This window comes from Gambusia affinis, linkage group LG17 (genome assembly GCF_019740435.1).
Source record: "Gambusia affinis linkage group LG17, SWU_Gaff_1.0, whole genome shotgun sequence".
Taxonomy (NCBI): domain Eukaryota; kingdom Metazoa; phylum Chordata; class Actinopteri; order Cyprinodontiformes; family Poeciliidae; genus Gambusia; species Gambusia affinis.
In genome coordinates, this window is record NC_057884.1 from 14,613,126 (window position 1) to 14,632,848 (window position 19,723).

Genomic DNA, 19,723 nt, shown 5'->3' on the forward strand with positions numbered 1-19,723 from the left:
TGTGTTTCCTCTTCGAGCGCCGCTACTTGAATTAACATGTGAACGGTAAGAGATGTTCTTGTGTTTTTACGTTTTCTTCTGAGATTTAAAAATGTGCTGGCAAGCTGAGAGAAAGAAATATTGCAGCCAAAATCTGGACCAAAGTGTGGACAGGATTTGCTGTATATGACACTCTGAGGACGGTAACTGTGTTGTCAGAATGTGGAATTTCTAATTTCCACAATGCTAATACAAAACATAGATCTGTTTTGTATTAGCATTGATGGTGAGAATGTCACAATCCTTCTTCCCATCTCCCCACTGATATGAAAACAAGCAGTAAAAAAACATGTTTTGGGTGAAAGAAATTACTCTGCCACCCACCCATATCAAAACCCACAACTGGAATTACACCTAAAAGTGCAGCACAACAGAGATCATCAACCTCATCTCAGTATCAGTATCCAGAAGTTGATCTCTTTGCTAAAACAACAACAAATAAATAAATAAATAAATGAAAATAAAAAGGTATACAAGAGAATGAAGAAAAAGACTTAGGACATTACCTGTATCTCTCTTGCATGGTAAATGATAATCAGCCCCAGGAGAATGATTGTAGAAAGGCTTATCAGGCATTTTAGAGCTAATGAATACAGGGATTCCTGAAAAAGAGTGAAAACACTAAAGCCAAACAAGACTAAACATGATGACAATATATGCACAATTCAAAAAATAGATATATAGTAAGTGCTTCTTACACCATTGCAACTAACCAGGACTTTGCAGTTTTTTTTTTAATCACAATCATTAGGGTTCTCTTTCATGGTTGGGCAGAAAAGGGCAGGAAAGGGCCAATCGGTCTGTATGTGTTGGGACGCTGCACTACGCAGACTTTTCTTCCACACTTTTGGAAGAAGTTGTTTAAAATATACGAGTTGCATCCACAGTGACAGAGCAGAGCAGTGACTAACTCGCCCAAGCGAGACATGAAGTTTGAGTAAATACGCACCTTGCCATAGGCTCCCCATGAGAGTTCAGTCTCTATAACCATGACAACGATCCCAAACATCCCAAAGATTAAAGCATAGTCACTGAGACGCTTCCTTTTCTCAAACAAGGCCCGCCGGTGCCCCAGCTTCTCCCCAATGTTCTGGTTCTTCTTTTTCCCCGATTTGCCGCTGCTGTGGCCGCAGCCTGCCCCTCCGTCCCCCGATGCGTAAGGCATCAGCGTGGCGGAATTGTTCTCCGGCTTGGATACTAGAGTGTCCGACGCATCTGCGGCGGAGATTGGCTGCAGAGGCTGGGACTCGGAATCGAACTCGTGTATGTTTCTGCGGGACGAGCTGAAGTTGCTCAGCGGCCGCATGACGCCGCCGTTGTATCTGCAGCTGCTCATGGCTATTTCATTGTAGGAGTTGCTGTCTTTGTGGCTGCTCCCCTGGCTGCCCCGCTGCCGATACTGCTGCTGCTGCTGCTGCTGCTGATGTTGGTGGTGAGGATGATGATGTCTAGTTGAACTACCATGACTCGAAGGTGTGAAGTCGCAGGCGGTGCTGTGCTGGCAGCCCTGCCTCGAAGACGTCTCGGAAGGTGTCCTCAAAGTTCCCACAGTGGTCTGCGACGTCCCGCGAAAGACGAGGCTTTTTCTCGCATCACAGGTGGTGCAGCTATTGCAGGTGCAGCATTGGTCGTGCTGCCTGCCGACGCGCTGCTGCTGCTCCGGTCCGCAGTAATAGTGCTGGTACTTACAGTGTTGGAGCTGCTGCTGCTGCTCTGGGAAGAAGTCGTTGTGCAGCTGGAAGGGGGTTTCCATGTCAGTGCTGCCGATCACAGCAGCGGTCAGGCGCCACAGAGCACCCGATAAAGGGCGTTATGGTCCTCCTCACAGGAGAACGGAGCCGCTGCATGAGCAGATCCATTTCGGCTCCGGTAGAAAGTGAGAAATGGACCTGGGATTGGGCAGAGGGGGGTCAGGGAGAGAGGGAGGGGGGTGGGGGACCAAAACAACTGTTTTGACGTCACGAAGAAGGTTGGAACGTGAAGTTCTGCCTAATATTATCGATTTCAGTACAAAACTATCAGTGCAGATCGATTTTACAAGACATTTGCGCCAAAATCTTCAGCTTATTCAGTTTTATCCAAATTATTTTTAAATATACTACTGCATTTATTTTAATAAATAAAAACCTATTTATTATTATTATTATTATTATTATTATTATTATTATTATTATTATTATTATTATTATTATTATTATTATTATTATTATTATTATTAGTAGTAGTAGTAGTAGTAGTAGTAGTAGTAGTAGTAGTAGTAGTCGTCATTATTCTCCGTATAAAGTTTTCTTCCACCCACATATAGCCACACATAAGCTAAGCTTTCCTTTAAGTTCTCTGTACATTTATGATTAATTTGCTTTAAATCAGGGCTTCCCCAGTCCTGGAGAGCTATTCTCCTGCAACGCTTAGATGCATCCATTCGCCAACACACCTGAACTAAAAGGCTGAAATTCAACAGTAGTCGTTCAACTCTGCAGAAGTCAGGTGACAAGCCATTAATTTGATTCAGCTGGAGAGAGGATGCATCTGAGAGTTGAGGGTAGGAGCTCTCGATAGGACTGAACTTGGGCAATTCTGCTTTAAATACAGCAAACACACTGAATATGGAAACAAAATTATTCATATTCATTTAACATTTTCATGTCTTCTGAAGCACTTACGCACATATCTGTATTTAAATAAGATTTAAGTCATGAAGTTGATGCAGAAAAAAAGATAAATGTTTTGAACATCTTTTACAAAAACAGAAAATATGTGCACTGTGATGCAGCAGTTAGCCCCAGTTTATTCTGATGTCATTAAACAGGTTAACAAGTTTGTTATTCCAATCCGATATTGCTTTTGTGTGTGCTGTCCTGGCTTAAGCAAAAAAGATGTTGGATCGTGCTGCCTAGCTATTCTGTAAAAAAAAAAAAAAAAAAAGACAAGCAAAAAACAAAAATAAACAAACAAAATAATGAATGTTTCTGCATGTAGAGGCGGTAGAGACAGAACTCAAATGATGAAGTAAAATGTGGTTTTAAAGAGTAACGCTTCATGAAGGGTGCATACTTGGTGGTGTCAGCATCATGCTGTGGGAATCCTGCTCAGAACCAAATACGGAGCAGTCCTTGAAGACGAGGAGTGTTTTGCTTCAAAGTGGGCTAGAATGGCCCAGATGAAATCCAGATTTAAATCCAGTTGATCATATGTGGAGAGGAGTTCATGTTGACATAGATTCTCCATCCAATCCAGCTGAATTTGAGCTATTTTGCAAAGAGAGACAGACAAAAAGATACACAGATGAAATAAAATATTTGCATTTGCAGACGACAGTGGCTCCTTTTTGCTAATACTTCACAATTATGCACACCAAAGTGTTGCACACAGTCTCAATAAAACACACTGAAGATGGTGGGATAAACGTGAAAAATATGAAATACTAGAAATCGTTTCATTGCACATATCTCTTGTACCTTAAAGCTATGATTTCATTCTGCTCACTAGGCGCTGTGACAGGGTCGGCCCATATGGAGCCCATATGACCAGGGTTTGTGTGTGCAGTCAGAGACTGATGGGACCACTGGTGGCTGTGTTATTATGGAGCAGTAGAGTTATATCCCCCCAAGGAATTACAGCCAAACTACCCGCGATTGAGGAGCTGGTGAGGCATAAAAAACAGGAGCCCGAACTCAAATCATCCACGCCTCTTGAATTTACAGCAGCAACAAATTAGGTATCAGAGCCTCTATACTGGAGAAATGTTTTCTGCATTTCAACGGGCTTCAGTTTTTTTTTTTTCCCTTTAACAGGGCTTTTATTGTTTCAGATGTGGTCCAATCATTCACCAACAGTCATCTGTGGAAACAAAAATAATGACTATACACCTGCAGAAAAAAAAAGAGCGTGAAAATACAAGCATGCCGTCATTTGTTACATTCGGAAAGAGGAAAGTGGGAGCTGTCAGCGGTGCCAAAAAAACAGCCAATCAAAGAAGTAACTTTCAGCACGGCGGACAGCTCCACTCGCTCATTGATCGCAAGCAGCCCCTCAATAAAACAACCTCTCTGCACAGGATCGCAATGCGCACTTAATACTGATTGGCTGGAGACGAACACCACGTGACACCCCCCACCCCACCTTCCTTAAGCTGAAGCTCGCCTCTTTTTTCAATGTGGAGTGAAAGAAAGTGAATGAAACAGACAACAGACTTCATTATCTATCTATCTATCTATCTATCTATCTATCTATCTATCTATCTATCTATCTATCTATCTATCTATCTATCTATCTATCTATCTATCTATCTATCTATCTATCTATCTATCTATCTATCTATCTATCTATCTATCTATCTATCTATCTATCTATCTATCTATCTATCTATCTATCTATCTATCTATCTATCTATCTTTTAGTGCAGTTTTTCTTCTATCAGTTCTGTGAGGTTCGTTATTTCTCCCTCTAGTGGTGGAACTGACAGAAAAACGAATAAATCATTACACAAAACGCTGTACAAAAAAAAAAATATTCTAAGGGTTTAGATGTTTAATCAATGTAACATTTGTACTTTCTAACAATTAAAATCCCACCACTGACTGTGGGAGTCTTTACATTCCTTTCAGTAGAGGCTTTAACAGTAGTTTAAAAAGACTGTTTCTCTTCTTAACAGCTCAAACATTTCCCCACAAAATTTAACCTGAGTGCAACGCAAGGTGGCAAAGAATTCATTTCAGTACATCTACTAAAATCAGACAAAAATGTATTTAAATGTTTTTTGTTAATCAGCGTGACACTTTTGGATGCGATGATTCGAACAAGAAGTTCAGGGTGTTTTGATAACCTTGACATGCATGACTGACAATAAATACTTTGCTTGTATGCGCTGATATACAAAAGTAAAATATTGAAAAGGTGTTAACCAGTTTTGAGAACTACATTTCTTTATTGAGAAACGCACCAAAACTGAAAATATGAACATGGTACTTATTCATGTAATGGATCACTGGTGTTTAGTTTGTCATCAGTTTTAAATAATTCCATTTGAATCAAGTATTCTGTGTTAAAACAACTAGAGGGATGGTTGGTAAGAGTTGTTTTTATCATTTATCAAATTCTCCAATACTGACTTATCAGAAGTAAAAGGAAAATACACAAATAATACCGCTACAGGGGAAAATGTTTCTTTCCGTACATAAGAAAATGAAGATTCAAAATGTAATCTAAATTTATTAAAAATTCTAATTTAACGCTCACTTGTCTCTCGGGAGCTTAAAGGAAGAAGCTTGAGGCTTGAGAGTCGAGTTTTCTGAAATGGCAAGCTGTGCTGGTCTCTCCTGGTTCTTCTGAGTGTTTGTTTGCTCCTGATATTAAATTTGGAACCAGGCGATCTGCTTAAAGAAAGTCACTGAGGGATGCTGGACATATTCCAGGTGTGGAGGAAAATCGAATCAAAAATCTCACGGGAACATCAGACAAAAATTAGATGAGTGCAGGAAGGTTGCATGATGCAAACAAAAGCATTTATCATAATAGAGACTGACACTGAGATCCGTCCTCTTATTGAGTTTGTCAGGCAATAATTCTTGCTGGTTCAAGTTCTCTTCTGTGTCTCCTGACAGAGTCCGATATCGGCTAACTCATGATCTGTCTCAAGGGCTGAATCAACCAATCAGGAATTGACTTTGGAAAATTGGAAAAATTGATTATTGTTTTTTTTTTTCCTAATGAGATGAGAGAGATGAATTTTAACAGTACTCATTGAATACAGAAGACAGAGTTTATTTTTGTCATTGAAGATTTAATCCATTAACAAATATTGAAAGCTAAATATGGCGCAATGGATTTGAGGTCATAAAAACGTAAATGTTTTTTGAAGATTTGAGGGGGTGATGCCATTTGCAGGTAAGTTTGAAGAGCTGTGGTAAAAGCAGTTAAATGTCTGTGTAAAGTCAGTTTTGATATTTTCTTTACACAACATAAGTGACCCGAAATTGGAAAAATGATCGACTAATCACCTTTTCATGGCCTTTTCCACTTCATCACTTAACTAGAATCAAAAATCTAGAGTTGATTATCTTTTATTCCTCAGAAATGGTTGGCATATCCAGAAAAATTATGTGTTAGGTTTGACTGGTGCAGCTCTCTCTAACCACATGATCTATTTCTGCGAATGCAAATACATTAAAAAGTAGGCAGCATTTTTGCTTCTTTAGATAATGCAGCCATTATCTTGTACGATTCAAACCACAAACTCTGTTTTGATCATACTGACACACAGGCTAAAGGTGTTGATGAAGCAGCAAAAAGGAGCAGACTGCTTAGTCAACAGAAAGAGTAATTCAGGAGTGATTTCCTTTGGGTGATGGTGCAAGTCCATTTGGAACAAGAACATCAAGACTCTTGACCTCAATAGATATCCGGGTGTTTTAATCCATCTACTGCAGCACATTTGAAGCATTCCCACACCTGGAAGATGATTGCTAAAAGATCCCTGACCCCTAATGCCAGTTTTATTTTAATCCACAGAGGCTTTAAACCACTTCAGAGCTTCGTCTTCATCATCCGAGTCGGCCTCAGGTGGGATTAATGGCACAAAGTCTAAATGGTCATATTCCACTAAATGAAATATTTATTCAGCTGTGAAATTTTAGATACTTATTATCACATTTTTTTATTGGTCCTTGTGTAACAGACAGACAAGAGGAGGAATCAGGAGAAATTAGGAGGAAAGTTGCAGTGCTTGGGCTTTCATTCGCTCCGTTGTGCTAAGGAGAACAGCTCACTTGCATCATTTGTCTAACGTGCACTTTGAGGAAAAGGTAACTGCAAAATTTATGCAGAGTTATGTTTGGTTTTTATTACTTTTCCCAGTTTGTTATTTTGTTTATTGTAGTTATTGATTCAGTATAATTATTATTGATGGATCAAATAAATCCTCACACATCTTTAAATTACTAACTGAATCATGGGGCGGATGTAGAAAAGATATTTTAAGAAGACTTTTGACAGCTTAAGAAGCTGATTTAAACCTACAATATTCATGTACATCAATGTTATTTGAAGGTGCCATCAAATATGTCGCAGAAGAATGCGCCACAGATTAGGAAGCTAACAGTTATGTGTTATGACTTATAACGCATCAGAGCAGCTGAGACACTAAGGCAGATTTCTGAAACTTTAATCCACAAGAGTTGGTTTCCCTTCAACGTTTTAAATGTTCAACTCTTGATGCTGAATAAATCACAGAATAGTCTCACCAACAAAATACAGTGAACTGCAAACCTAAGAACACTCAGCAACTGGAAGTAATACTCAATGCTTGTGTGGAGTACTGGAGTAAATGTTATTTATTCTGCAAATGGCAGCTAAGCCTTGAGGTCAAAATTCGGTTCATGTATCTGTGCACTGAGTATGACACCGCCAGCATGACTCAGATTAAGTGCTGCAAAACGTCTAATTCAGAGATTTCTTTAAGCAAATTCTGGAAAGAAAACAACGATAAAATGTAACAATATTAAATATTTTGGATTGTGCAAAACAAAAAACTTTGTTGTTTGTGTATAAATTATTTATTCCTCCTAAGGTTTATGTAGAAAATTTAAAAAATCAATTTTGCTTTCTTTCACATTAGGTCGCGTTTGAAATTTGTGAATGACGTTTATCTGTCAGAATGTTGTTTGACGGTTTGAAAGTTTTACAAACAAAAAGCTTTTGCTCATATTCTTTTTATAAAGTTGCATAAAAATATGTAAAGCAAAAATTTGTGTTGTACATTCAACCTAAAAATTTACAATTATACACTAAGCAATAGTTTGCTGCCCTTTTAGCACATGCTAAGATTTGAATCACATGAACAGATTAAGAATTCAATAATTAGGAACTCTGTTGAGAAGGAAAAAAACTGTTTATATATATATATATATATATATATATATATATATATATATATATATATATATATTTATATATATATATATTTATATATATATATATATATATATATATATATATATAAAAAAGTTTAAGCATGAAAACTTTCAATTAATTACATAATTTGGACTGTTTTCTGTGCATGTCTTTGACCCCTTTGTTCTTAGAGTTACTCGAACATGACTTATTCAGCTGCAGTTCATATGGAGACAGGATACCTGACCTGTGTGAAAAGCTCACCCTTCTGCAACAGTCTGCACCTGTTTTTGCTGCTGTTCCTCCTCTAGAGTCCCTGATATCTGAGTCAACAGAGCTTTCAGGCATGCCACATTGAGCAGAAGAGCTGTATATGTTGAGCAAAAGATTTAGAGGCAATCTAAACACTAAGTGCCACACTCAAGGACATGATGGCACGCCAAGCAAGATTTGACCGTCTGTTTTCCAGTTTTTCCCAGAAAGTGGGATGATAAATTGACGCTGAGCTGATCTGGTTGAAAGTTTTTATTTTTTATGTATTTTCTGTTTGAGAATGAGATACTAGCTTGCGTGCACTTGCAGCCTAATTGACCTGTTGGCTTTTTATTTCATAAACAAAAGTGTTTTTCGGCTGAATGATGCTCCTTGCGAATGCAAAACGAGAAGCGGGCTTTCTGATTGTGTTTTGAATTTTGACAGCACAAAACAAAAGAAGATGTATTGAATACCTCACAAGAAGATTTTAGAAATATCTGAACAGAGGCAGCATCAATTACTGGAAAATTCTTTACATAAGTTTGTTTTGTTTTCTTGCTGTGCCAGTCAGTCTGCTGTCACTTGGAATAAGAACTGATCTACAGTGACTGGCATTTTCAGGACATCGTTTTTTTTCCCCCCCTGTTTTTTGAAACACTTTTTTGTGTTGGTGGGTTTATAAAGTTCATGTGGTTCTGTTTTACTGGAAGCCTTGAGACAAAATAACATGTTCAAATCCATACATCTTGCAGTCTGAGAGCTGAGGGGTTGTTGTAGTCATGAGACATTGTTTGTGCTTGAATTTAATTTGAGGAAATACCAATAATAATAATAATAATAAGAAGAAGAAGTTATACGCCCCACAGGTCCCCTTCACTTTAGACCAAGGAGAAGCATGTTTGTGTGGACATGTACAGGTCCTTGTAAAGTGAACCCATGAGTTATTCATTATTCATCGTGATCAAGCATTGTGTGACTCTCTGTCTGCTTGGGAGGACCTTACAAATTTGGCTTGACTCCTTGAGTGTCTGCTTCTGCTGCCAAGCCTTTCTCTAAAGACCCCAACGTCAGCCCACATGAAACAATCCATTCTCGGGTGTTTGTGCACAGAATCCTATGCGGAAAAAATCAGCTGCTTATCGGTTTCTGACTAAACTCGGTGCCACGGATAGAAAAAGTAAAATATGCATGGTATATTTGGTGTGCTTGTCTAAGACTTTAACAACCAGTCACAGTGAAATGTAGCGGGGTGTTACATCATGCAAATGTTTTTTATGCATTCTTTGGATATGAACACAAAGTGAAACATCAAATGGTAATTAAGAAAATATAAGCAGGAGTTTTATTCTGGATTAATCAGTTGGTTGCACATTTACATGTTTACCATCAAATTATTTGCAAGCAGAAAAAATATTCTGCAGCCTTTCTGTGTCTTGTGTAGTGATGAACAAAAAAAGGCTCTTAGAGTAGCATTTGTAGCGTTTCAGACAGTTTGTGATCTTGTGATTTACCTTCTAGTTTAATTAAGCTGAGGGATTGACAAGACAAGCTGTCTTTTAAAGATAAAGAGATGAAATGTGACATCACTCAGTGATTTGCACTATTGATTTGGAGATTTGTCTCCAGGCTTCTGGAGCCAGAAATAATATGCAGAGAATTGAGTTCAGTGCAACAGTCAAGGACAAAGAAAAAGGTCTGGTTGTTAATGCATAAATCATCTGGTTCTTTGGCTCTAAAATTTTACAAGTATAGACAGCCCCCAAAGACTGCTTTATTATTTATCTAAACCATTTATAATATTGGCATTCCTCTTTTTTGCAAGCTTAAGAATGAGTAAGTCAAAGTATGTACTTAGATAATCCTGCTATTTTAAATATAATGGCTAAATTCTATTTTTACTTTTTACAACTTTAAACCCATATTTTGTTTTTATATTGCAAAGCAGAAAAAGAAAAAAAATCTCTCTTGTGCCCTAACTATTGCTGATTAAAGAAATAGAACTGTTTGTCCTATTATTAAATATATTGTTTGTTTCTGTTTTAAACACATTTATGTTTTTACTTTTATTTTTATTTTTTTTTGCATTTGAAATGAATATTAATTCTGTATTTTTATATCCAAGCAAACTTAAAGTTTTAAAAAAAAAACAACTATTAAAAACAATTTACTACCTGTTTTAACACGACCAGCAGCTTTTTTCAGTGGGACTCTCCTTTGACATCCCTAAAGGTCAGAGCATATTTAGTGAGGGTAGAAGATAATTTGAAAAGTTCACAGTGGTGTGCCCTCTCAGAAAGCCTTTAAGAAAGAGGCCCACAGCATCACAAGTCCTCCGCCATACATGACTCTCTATTGTTTCAATGGTGCAGCAGGAGACCAAAATGAGACTCCACAAAAACCACTTTATTTCCTCACATAAAACCCAAGTAACTTACAGCATGCATTGCAAGATAAGTAACAACACTGTTCAAGTTAAAGTCCCAGTGGCATTTATGTTTGTGATTATGGATAGATTTTCTTTTCAGGCATTCCTCCCAATCGTCCAGGTGAGCACAGAAATGTTTAATGATCGTTATGGAGAGTCAGCGACCTCAAGAAGTCACTATTTGCTGCAGTTATCAATCAATAAAATTTAGGGATTTTTAGGTTGATTCCCCTTCTCCTCCCTGTGCCAGGTGCAGAAATAAACTTGGTTTTAAGTCCCTTTTTTCATCCAATTTAAACTTTTTATTTTCAGCTTTCCTTGTAGATACCAATTACATTTTATCCTAAATCTTCAGCATGAAACCCAATCTATGACTAAACTAGAGCCTTAGCTTAGAATTCAACAGAAAAGACAAAACAATTATTGAAAATATGTTTTTTTTTTGCTGATTAATTTGATATTTCACACAATTTCCTTAGTCATGTCTTTTCTTTTGCTTAGTTTGTTCACTGTTTTCCAAAATGTTCAAAGTGAATCTATGTGCAACATCATGTTTCCGTTTCACATTTATAATCAGTATCTGTTTCCCCCATTCCCTTGAAACAAAATGAAATGCATCTCGTTAATTAATCTGCTGATTTCAGTCCTTTAATTTCTCCTCTGACTAAAATATTCAGTTTGCTCACCCACATTTTCTTCTCTGAGTATAGTCAAACACCTTGAGCAGAAGGAGTGGATTGATGGAAACTGGTTGGTTTTTGGGGTTTCACTGGTGCGAGTTCATTTGGATCAAATTAATCTTTCTTAATACCTCAAAGTAGGGTGTGAACTAAATTAACTGTGTTCCTGAATGCAACAAATTTCTGCGTTTGCTAATGTAACTGAACTGCAACGAAACAAACAAGAAAAAACTCACAACATATGATTATTTGGCAGCTGCCTCTACCTCACCAGATGTTGCAATCAGTCCTAGAGAAACTTGGATAGAGAAACAATGGCACAGCAGGAGACCAAATAAGACCAAAATAATCTTATGTGTGGCTTTTTTCTGCCTGAATATGAACACTTTGAATGAGTAAAGCATCTGTTCATCATCAAACATCACCGGATTGTTTGGTGGGACCTTTGGTGGCTAAGACAGGCCAGACATTGTCTGCTGCCCAGAAATCCTTAGCGCTCCACTTCAAAAATTAGAAATTATCCCAAAATTCATTTTTTTACATATAGCCTCACAAGTAGCGCCACATGTTTTTGAAATGGATCTTCTTATCACCTGAAGCTTCAGAAGTGTGACATGTGGCTGAATATTCAGGGTTTTCTTTTTCTCCCTGTGTGACTGTCATCAGAATCAGATTTGGGTGTTAAAATGTGGAAAGCAGCAGTTTGGATAAATCTGCAAAGAGCTCCGGGTTGCTATTCTTAATCTTCAAGCTCTCAAAAATACACTTTCTGTTCCCGCCACAGGGTAAAAAATGAGCAGCTCCAATTTACCACTCCCAGCAGAGCTGCTTAACATGCTGGATCTCTTAACAGTAAAGTATGAAGTCTTTTTTTTTTTTCTTTGCCTATTTCGGGCCCGGACATGGTATCCTCAAAGCAACACCTCAGGATCTCTCTGTGCTCAGTCAATAAACAGCTCATCACAAAATATTTCACAGCATGACATTTTTAATTAAGTTTGTTAATTGGATGATGCTTAATCAGACCCTGAAATATAGTTGAGACTGTTTGCAGATTAAGCAGGTGTGATATAAATGAAATTTCTCCGTTTTTGTTTTAGAAATTACCATACAGCAGACATTTAAAATGTTTCATCAGCTTTAAAAGATCTTAAATATTTCAAAATAGATGCTTTAGTTAATGAATATATTTTACTAATTCCGAAAGAAAGTCAGAAAATGTTGCAGTCTCCCTTAGATTTACTCCCAGATAATAAATAACCGTATACCTGGTCATATTTGTGGAAAAATTGATTAATCTTCTTACCACCCTTGGTGGCCACAATTCTGAGGCTTTTGCATTGTTCTTTCTAGGATGGGTTTAGTTAAGCCACACTGAAGTTTTTTTTGTGAATAAACAGTTAGTTTAAGGTTATGTTTCAGTATCTGAATTAGATTTAAAGAGGCTGCATTATATTCTTTCCAGGCACATAGTGCCATCTTATAGCACAATCAAGTAAATGTTGCCTTTAGTTGTTACAACAATGCTGCATATATCAAATATAACTTAAAAAAACTGACTTTGTAATTTAACACCTTGAAATTGGGTGTCTGTCTCTTTAAAACTTTTGCTCTTTCTGAAACTCCTCTTTCAGGAAGTCATCTCAACATCGCTCCTCTGTTAACCCTTAAACAAAGTTTTCCCAGTGTTGCACTGAGAAGTAGCTGGTATAACGAGCTTATCAGATGTGCAGTTCCACCAGGTGTTTGCTAATTGCTGCTGGCTAGTCTGAAGGAGCTGGGTTGGGGTGGGCCACTACGTGAGGCGGAAGGTTGGAAACTTGGAAACTGCAGCTTCGCGGAAGAGCTTCATCCTCTAAGGCGGCGCTCGGTCCCGCCAAGCGTTTTGCACTGCTGAATGTTTGACAAAGGAGATTATGCATGAAAGAATCAAGGGAACACTCCAGGTATTTTTATGAAGGAATAATCTTATAACATGACGTACACTTCAAAAAGTCAATTTTACAAATTACTGCTCCTTTAAGTCTGAACTTAAAGGGCTGTTACGCAGTGGACTCCATGGTTCGCTACAGACAATTTTCCTGCTGCATAACCCAAGTGTGCTTGAGCTAAATCTCATGAACTGATGACCTTCAGGATATCTGGCTACAGCAGAATTCATGGAGCAGAATAAATTGGTTTTGCTCCATGTAATTGGCTCCATCAACTATTTTGTTGTGAGGAAATGTGAAGCAGGCCTTTGTATTATTTATTTATTTGTTTTGCAGTGAGCAGTGGATCTTTCCCATGATGCCCTTTCTTGATGTTAAATCATGAACAGCGATCTTAACTGAGCCAAGTGAGGGCTGCAATTGTTGAAATGTTTTGTGACCTCCTGGATGAATACTCAAGGCGCTCTTGAAGTAGCTTGAATGTGGTACATTTTTTTGCATTTACATAAGTTATTCAGGCAGATATCAAAACTTACTTGATGATCTGAAACATTTAAGTGTGACAAATGCAAAAGAAGAAAGAATTTGTCAATGGGGTTAATACATTTCCAACCAAGTAGAACAGCAAAGCATTTCTGCTTCGTCACTCTACTTCACAATTCTGCTTTGGCCTCAAAACAAAGTAAATCATTTCAGAACTCAGTTTAAAAATGGGCTTAGTGAATGCAAGTGAATTGAGAAGCCACATAGCGACAGACTCCAACCATGCCGCAACACCTGACTGAAATCGTAAGTCATTTGTAAAAGCGTTTTGTCTTTTTCTAAATTTCTTTGAAATGCGCTGTTGAACAATTGAATTGCCTTACTTTACTATTTTTATTTTTGCTTCTCCCTTTTTTGTTACAACTGTCTTCAGTTATTTCACAGTAGTTTCTTCTTTTAGTACCAATAATTATTGTGTCTTATCTGGTAAAATAACTAATTTAATGATCTTAACCTAACATTCAAATTTTTGTTTGGTGTGTGTATCTGCAGCTGAACTATCCTGTCCTCATTGCGGCCATTTTCATCTGCAGCATCGGGGGGACATTTCAGTATGGATTCAATGTTTCTGTAATGACTTCCCCCTCTCAAGTAAGTAGAGTGATTTCCAAAAAAGCTGGGATTTGAAAGGAGTCAAACTCCTTGACCACCGGGGTTCTGCAGCTTTTACATGTTTGAATCAAATAATTTGGTCATTAGGACTTTTTAACCAGATATGTTGGATTTGGGACACCAGATTATTTTTGATGTGTGCAATTTATGAATACTTGTGTGTTTTCCTATTGCAGTTCATAAAAGAGCTGGTGAATAAAAGCTGTGTTGAAAGATACGACCGAATCTTAATGGACTGGGAGGTGTCTCTCATCTGGTCCTTCACAGTGTCTATTTTCTGCATCGGGGGGTTGCTGGGATCACTGATCGCAAGTTCTATCAGTTCAAGATTTGGCAGGTTGGGACACAATTACAGCTTCAGTCAGCATTTTGATTCAATGCTGCTGATTGTAGCTAGACACGCTGTGTTTGTCTCCTCCCCAGAAAGCGCTGTCTTCTATTAAATAATTTTTGGGCTATATTAGGAGCCATATTGATGATCTCAAGCCGAACAGCCAATTCCTTTGAGATGATAATGGTGGGGAGATTTCTCTACGGCATCAATGCAGGTAATCCCCCAAACCCTTCCACTTTATATTCCAATTTATTCTATTTCACAAACAGTTTGAGTGTTGCAACTGGTTCGTGTTCAGGAGTCGGTCTCTCAGCTCAAGCGATGTATCTCAATGAATCTTCTCCTAAGAATCTGAGAGCGATGGTGGGCGTCACCATTGCGACTGCTTTATCCATCGGGAAGTTCTGTGGTCAGCTGCTGGGGATCAGGTGAGCTGAACTGGGTCAAATGAACAATCCAGTATGGATATATGGTCATGTCTTAGTCTATTTTAATGACACCGGGCCTCATTGAAATACAATATTGTGAAAAAAGTTCTGTATTTCCAGGAGCTATCTGGTTTTGTTATATTTTTTTAAGTCTTTCTGCCAACTTTATACTACAATATTAGTACTAAAGACTTTTTAAATGTTTTACCAAATGTACTTTTTCTTGTGAAATGACGTTTTCCCTTATAAATAATTGTCATTGTGATTATGTTTTTTTTTCATAGAAAACATGACATAATAGTTAGAAAATGATTTAGATTTGTTCCCTGCATCGCTCAGCACTCTTTATCTCATCTATCCTCCACTACCTGGGCAGAATCTGCACAATATGCTTGTCATTTGTGTTTGTATTTAGATCATTTTAGTGTTTTCTCACCCTCTTAGCTCTTTTCTTTCTGTTGAGTTAAATTCTTTCTTGTGTCTTGTTGGTTGTCTGATGGATTCAGTTGTCGGTCTTGTTATTTTGTTGTTTGTTGTAATCGTGTTTCTGTAATCGTGATCCTCTTGAGTTTCTGTCTGCACTTTGATCCAACATGGTACGTATCCTGATATGTTCAGGTACAAGAACTGGATGGAAAAAGAAACTAATAAGCAGCCTTAAATAAAACCCATTTCTTTCTTGTGGCTTAAAAAATATTTTTATCACATAATCTTGACATAACTTGATGCTTCAATTAATCAGATATTTCTCTCAGGCAAATACTGGATCAGTGTTTACATCTAACATGTTTAATTGGCATCAGTACATTGAACTAAAGTTAAGTGAGTCAACTTCTGGCCCAATTCAGCCCTCATTCTCCTGACAGAATGCTTTCTTATTTAACTGGACTTGTTAATGATTCTTGACTTTGTGTGTTTGATGACCTGACTGTTGCTTCATCTCAAAGTGACTTTTTCCCATATACAGGGAATTGCTTGGCACAGAGAAGAGTTGGCCCTGGCTGCTTGGTTTCAATGGCTCCACTGCATTGTTCCAGCTCTGTACTCTTCCTCTCCTGCCAGAGTCTCCCAGGTTCCTGCTGCTGGAAAGAGGAGACCTCCAGGCCTCTGAGAATGGTTTGATATATCGTTTCCCTGCCCTAAAATGATCATTTTCTTCATCTTGTCACTATTTGCAAGCAGCTGCACCTGAATGCACCGTTTTCTCATTCTTGCTTAGCTTTTAGGAAACTATGGGGCAAGAAAGATTACAGAAAGGAAGTTGTGGAGATGCTGGAGGAGAAAGCAGCTCTGCAGAGCATCCGAAGCTGCTCGGTTTTGGAGCTAATTCAGAACCGAACAGTTCGCTGGCAGCTCCTCACCATTGTTATCGTCTTCTTCGCGCTGCAGTTCAGTGGCATCAATGCTGTGAGTTACGCTCAAAAATGCAAATAGCCTTGATTTACTCTGCATACAGACAGCCTTTTTATTGTGAGCAGAATTGATGATCTGTGTTTGTATAAATTTCCAAAGCATGAAATTACTCACTGCACTGACTTTAACCAACCAAATGGAAAGAGAGTGGAGATACACCGATTAGATTTGATCATTTCTGTTCTCCTGTCACCAGTTTTTGAAATTCTGACCTGAGGATTTTAGCTCATTTTAGGTTTTTGTATTAAATAAAATTGTACATTTATATAAAATTATAACTGACTTAACAGTTATCTGTCTATTCATCAGTAAAAATCTACAGGAATGTCATAGAGCAGAGGTATCTATAGATAAAAACTACTTAAAATGAAATGTATCAATTCTCATTTACTTTCAAACATGATAGGTTATGACTCACTTTTAACTTTTTAATCTTTTTTTGCCACTCCTAAAAATGACACATCATCTCACAAAATATTTTTTAAATAAAATCCTTTCAAAAATAGTTACAAGTTTCAGGTTTTTAAATTGTTTATTCTTTTATTCTAAATATAAGAAATATTGAAACGCCTTTGTGTCCAAAACTATCCAAAGGTGGCATCACTTTAAGTGCTTATGGGGGATTTTCACAATTACATCAACAATTTAGTTAAACCATCACTGATCAGCTGCTCAAGCTTAAAATCCAGCAATTCCAGTCCCACCTAATTTCTCCCAGTGCGTCTCTGCAAATGTGATGTTCTAAATTAAATCTCAAATGTTCAAATGTTTCTCTTCAGGTGTATTTTTACTCTTTTGATGTATTTCGAGCTGCAGGGATCCAAGAACACAGGTTAGCATACGCTGCCTTGGGGACAGGCCTCTGTGAATTAACCACCTCTATAGCCTGTGTAAGTCCTCCTTCACTGATTTTCACTTATTATTTATTTACATTCTTCTGTCCAGTGACTTTAGGTAAAACATCCTGACAGCTTATGGTTTAATACCATAAGTTTATCTTTCTTTTATCACATCTAACTCTTGTGTTTCAATTCAAGCTACTCTGAATATGTTTGTGTGTGGTGATAGTGACTCCATGTGGTCAGTGAGAGCTGAACATCCCATTAAGCTGTTAAATATGTATTAAATTTGCAGTTTATGATAATTGAGAACATGGGCAGAAAGGACCTGATGTTCAGAGGTTACATAGGAATGGCTGCATCTCTGGGCCTCCTCTCTGTCGCTGTTTACTTTCAGGTGAGTTTATAAACCCCCCCCCAAAAAACAGATATATCTAGTGCATATTTCTTCACAATTTGTTCCTCTGTGTCAAATGACACCAGGAAAAGGAATAAAATATTCTCTTGTTCTGTGCAGAAAACTGTCTGGTGGCTGCCGTACTGCAGCATGGTTCTCGTTTTCGTCTTCATTTCCTTCTTTTCCAGTGGACCAGGTGTGTCTGTTTCACAATGCTCCATTAGATTTTACTCATTTCTAAATAAAAGCTTTCCATAACACATTCTACTATACGTTTTTATCCTAAGCTGCTACGACGATTCCTCTTCCCGGGGATATTTTAACTCAGTCGTTTAAATCAGCTGGCTACACAGTCGGATGCACAGTGAACTGGACCTGCCTGTTTGTTCTGGGGTCACTTTTCCCCATCTTGGTGGTGAGTGCCTCAGCATCAAAATGTCTGTATCCCCAGCTACACTTCAGATGTGTTAGCTTGTAAATGAATTTACAATTTGAAATGTTTCCAGGAGAACCTTGGCAATTTTTGCTTCCTCATATTTATGGCTGTTTGCCTCATCTGTGGGTTTCATGTGAGGTTCAACATGCCGGAGACCAAAGCACGAACAGCGCTGGAAATATCTGCTGAGTTTGACAGGATGCATGCCAAAGATAAAACCTCACAGAAGAAAAACTCATCTAAAATCTGTGAAATCAAACCACAGGAGACCAAATTATGATGCAGTGTTTGGCAAAGCTTACAGCTACTTTATAAGTGCTATATTCTGAGTTTAGTTCAGTGATCAGTTTTTTTTTCTAAAAGTTATAAGTAAAAAAAAAACGATATTTGAGGGAAATATTGGTGAAAAAAAATTATTTCACCAACAATTTTCATTGTAATAGTTCTGCTCTTGTACAATGTTTTTACTCAAAACGTGAATATGTGAATGTCAGAATAAAAAAAAATTACATTGTTTAAATGTATTAAACAATACTTGTCATTATGAATTAAATACAAATTCTGTTCTTGTTCATGAAGTTGATAGGATTGTGACATCTTTTCTGTTTGTTGAATTCATAGATAATGTGTTCATACAAACATGGGAGAAACATTTCATCCCTTCTAAATGCAGTCATTTAAATGTTAAGTTCTCATAAGATCCCATCGCCGCATTTCAGTCGGGTGGACTTGCAGGAGGGTCCAAATGCAGTCGAGACAGCGGCAGATCATGATGATGTGATGCTGAATAAAGACAAAGATAGAGATTCGGGAAGATGTTACATTCCTTGGGAATCTGGTTTTTGATTTTGTTTGTAAATGATCTTTCTTTGTGTGTGTCACTTATGTTTTACATTTATGTCTTGCCATGATAAGTTCATTTTAACAACAATTGTTGTTGTTAAGGTTTTACTTAATATATATGTTCGCTCCTTTGGATTTAGTTTTTCCAGTTTATTTTTAAGATTATAAAAAAGCCGTCACCTCTTTGGATGTTTTACTTTTGCTAATTATTCATGATATTTACATGAATATTATGAAACAGCTAAAATTTAGCTGTTTAATGTCAAAGTGAAAATTGATTCCTTTAAAATGACAACAGATAAATAAAAATAAGCAATATAAACTAAGTGAATATTCACTGCCTTCAGTATTTAGTAGATGCATCTTAGGTTTCTATCAGGTTTGTACATCTGTACACATCAGGTTTTCTTCAGTCTTCCTTGTTACAGCTCTCTAAAGTTGTGTGGGGATCAGCTGTGAACACCTGTACAGCAGAGTAAGCTGAACAAGTTTCTGTGTTTGACTCTGTTAGAGTCACTTTTGTCACACTCAATCTAAAATATGTAATTGATTGATTACTAGTGGCAAGCAATAATCAAACAATACATTTTGGACAATTTTGTGCTCCAAACTTTGTGGGTCCAGTTTGGTGATGCCCCCCTTCTTATTGTAACCTGAC

General features: G+C 37.5%; 2 protein-coding genes across 2 annotated transcripts in view; one reads left to right on the forward strand and one right to left on the reverse strand.

Moving 5' to 3' along the window:
* Positions 1–2,503, reverse strand: part of kcnn2 (potassium calcium-activated channel subfamily N member 2) — a 34,374-nt gene extending 31,871 nt beyond the window's left edge. Inside the window, exons 1-3 of the mRNA XM_044144156.1 lie at positions 2,474–2,503; positions 989–1,928; positions 546–641 (exon numbers count right to left, since the gene is read on the reverse strand). Coding sequence (XP_044000091.1) covers positions 546–641; positions 989–1,792 — 900 coding nt within the window. The 5' untranslated portion in view covers positions 1,793–1,928; positions 2,474–2,503. The remainder of the gene's footprint in view (positions 1–545; positions 642–988; positions 1,929–2,473) is intronic.
* An 11,767-nt stretch (positions 2,504–14,270) lies between these two features.
* Positions 14,271–18,608, forward strand: slc2a11l (solute carrier family 2 member 11, like). The gene is made up of 11 exons (XM_044144158.1): positions 14,271–14,354; positions 14,552–14,712; positions 14,799–14,923; positions 15,008–15,137; positions 16,105–16,253; positions 16,357–16,544; positions 17,330–17,440; positions 17,685–17,786; positions 17,907–17,982; positions 18,074–18,201; positions 18,293–18,608. The coding sequence occupies exons 1-11, from the start codon at positions 14,337–14,339 to the stop codon at positions 18,500–18,502; spliced, it is 1,398 nt and encodes a 465-aa protein (XP_044000093.1). The 5' UTR covers positions 14,271–14,336; the 3' UTR covers positions 18,503–18,608.
* The last annotated feature ends 1,115 nt before the right edge of the window (positions 18,609–19,723 follow it).

Coding starts and splice junctions, on each gene's coding strand:
- slc2a11l (XM_044144158.1), top strand. Junction 14,924..15,007: donor TCTCTACGGCATCAATGCAG/GTAATCCCCCAA, acceptor GTTCGTGTTCAG/GAGTCGGTCTCTCAGCTCAA. Junction 17,787..17,906: donor CTGTCGCTGTTTACTTTCAG/GTGAGTTTATAA, acceptor TGTTCTGTGCAG/AAAACTGTCTGGTGGCTGCC.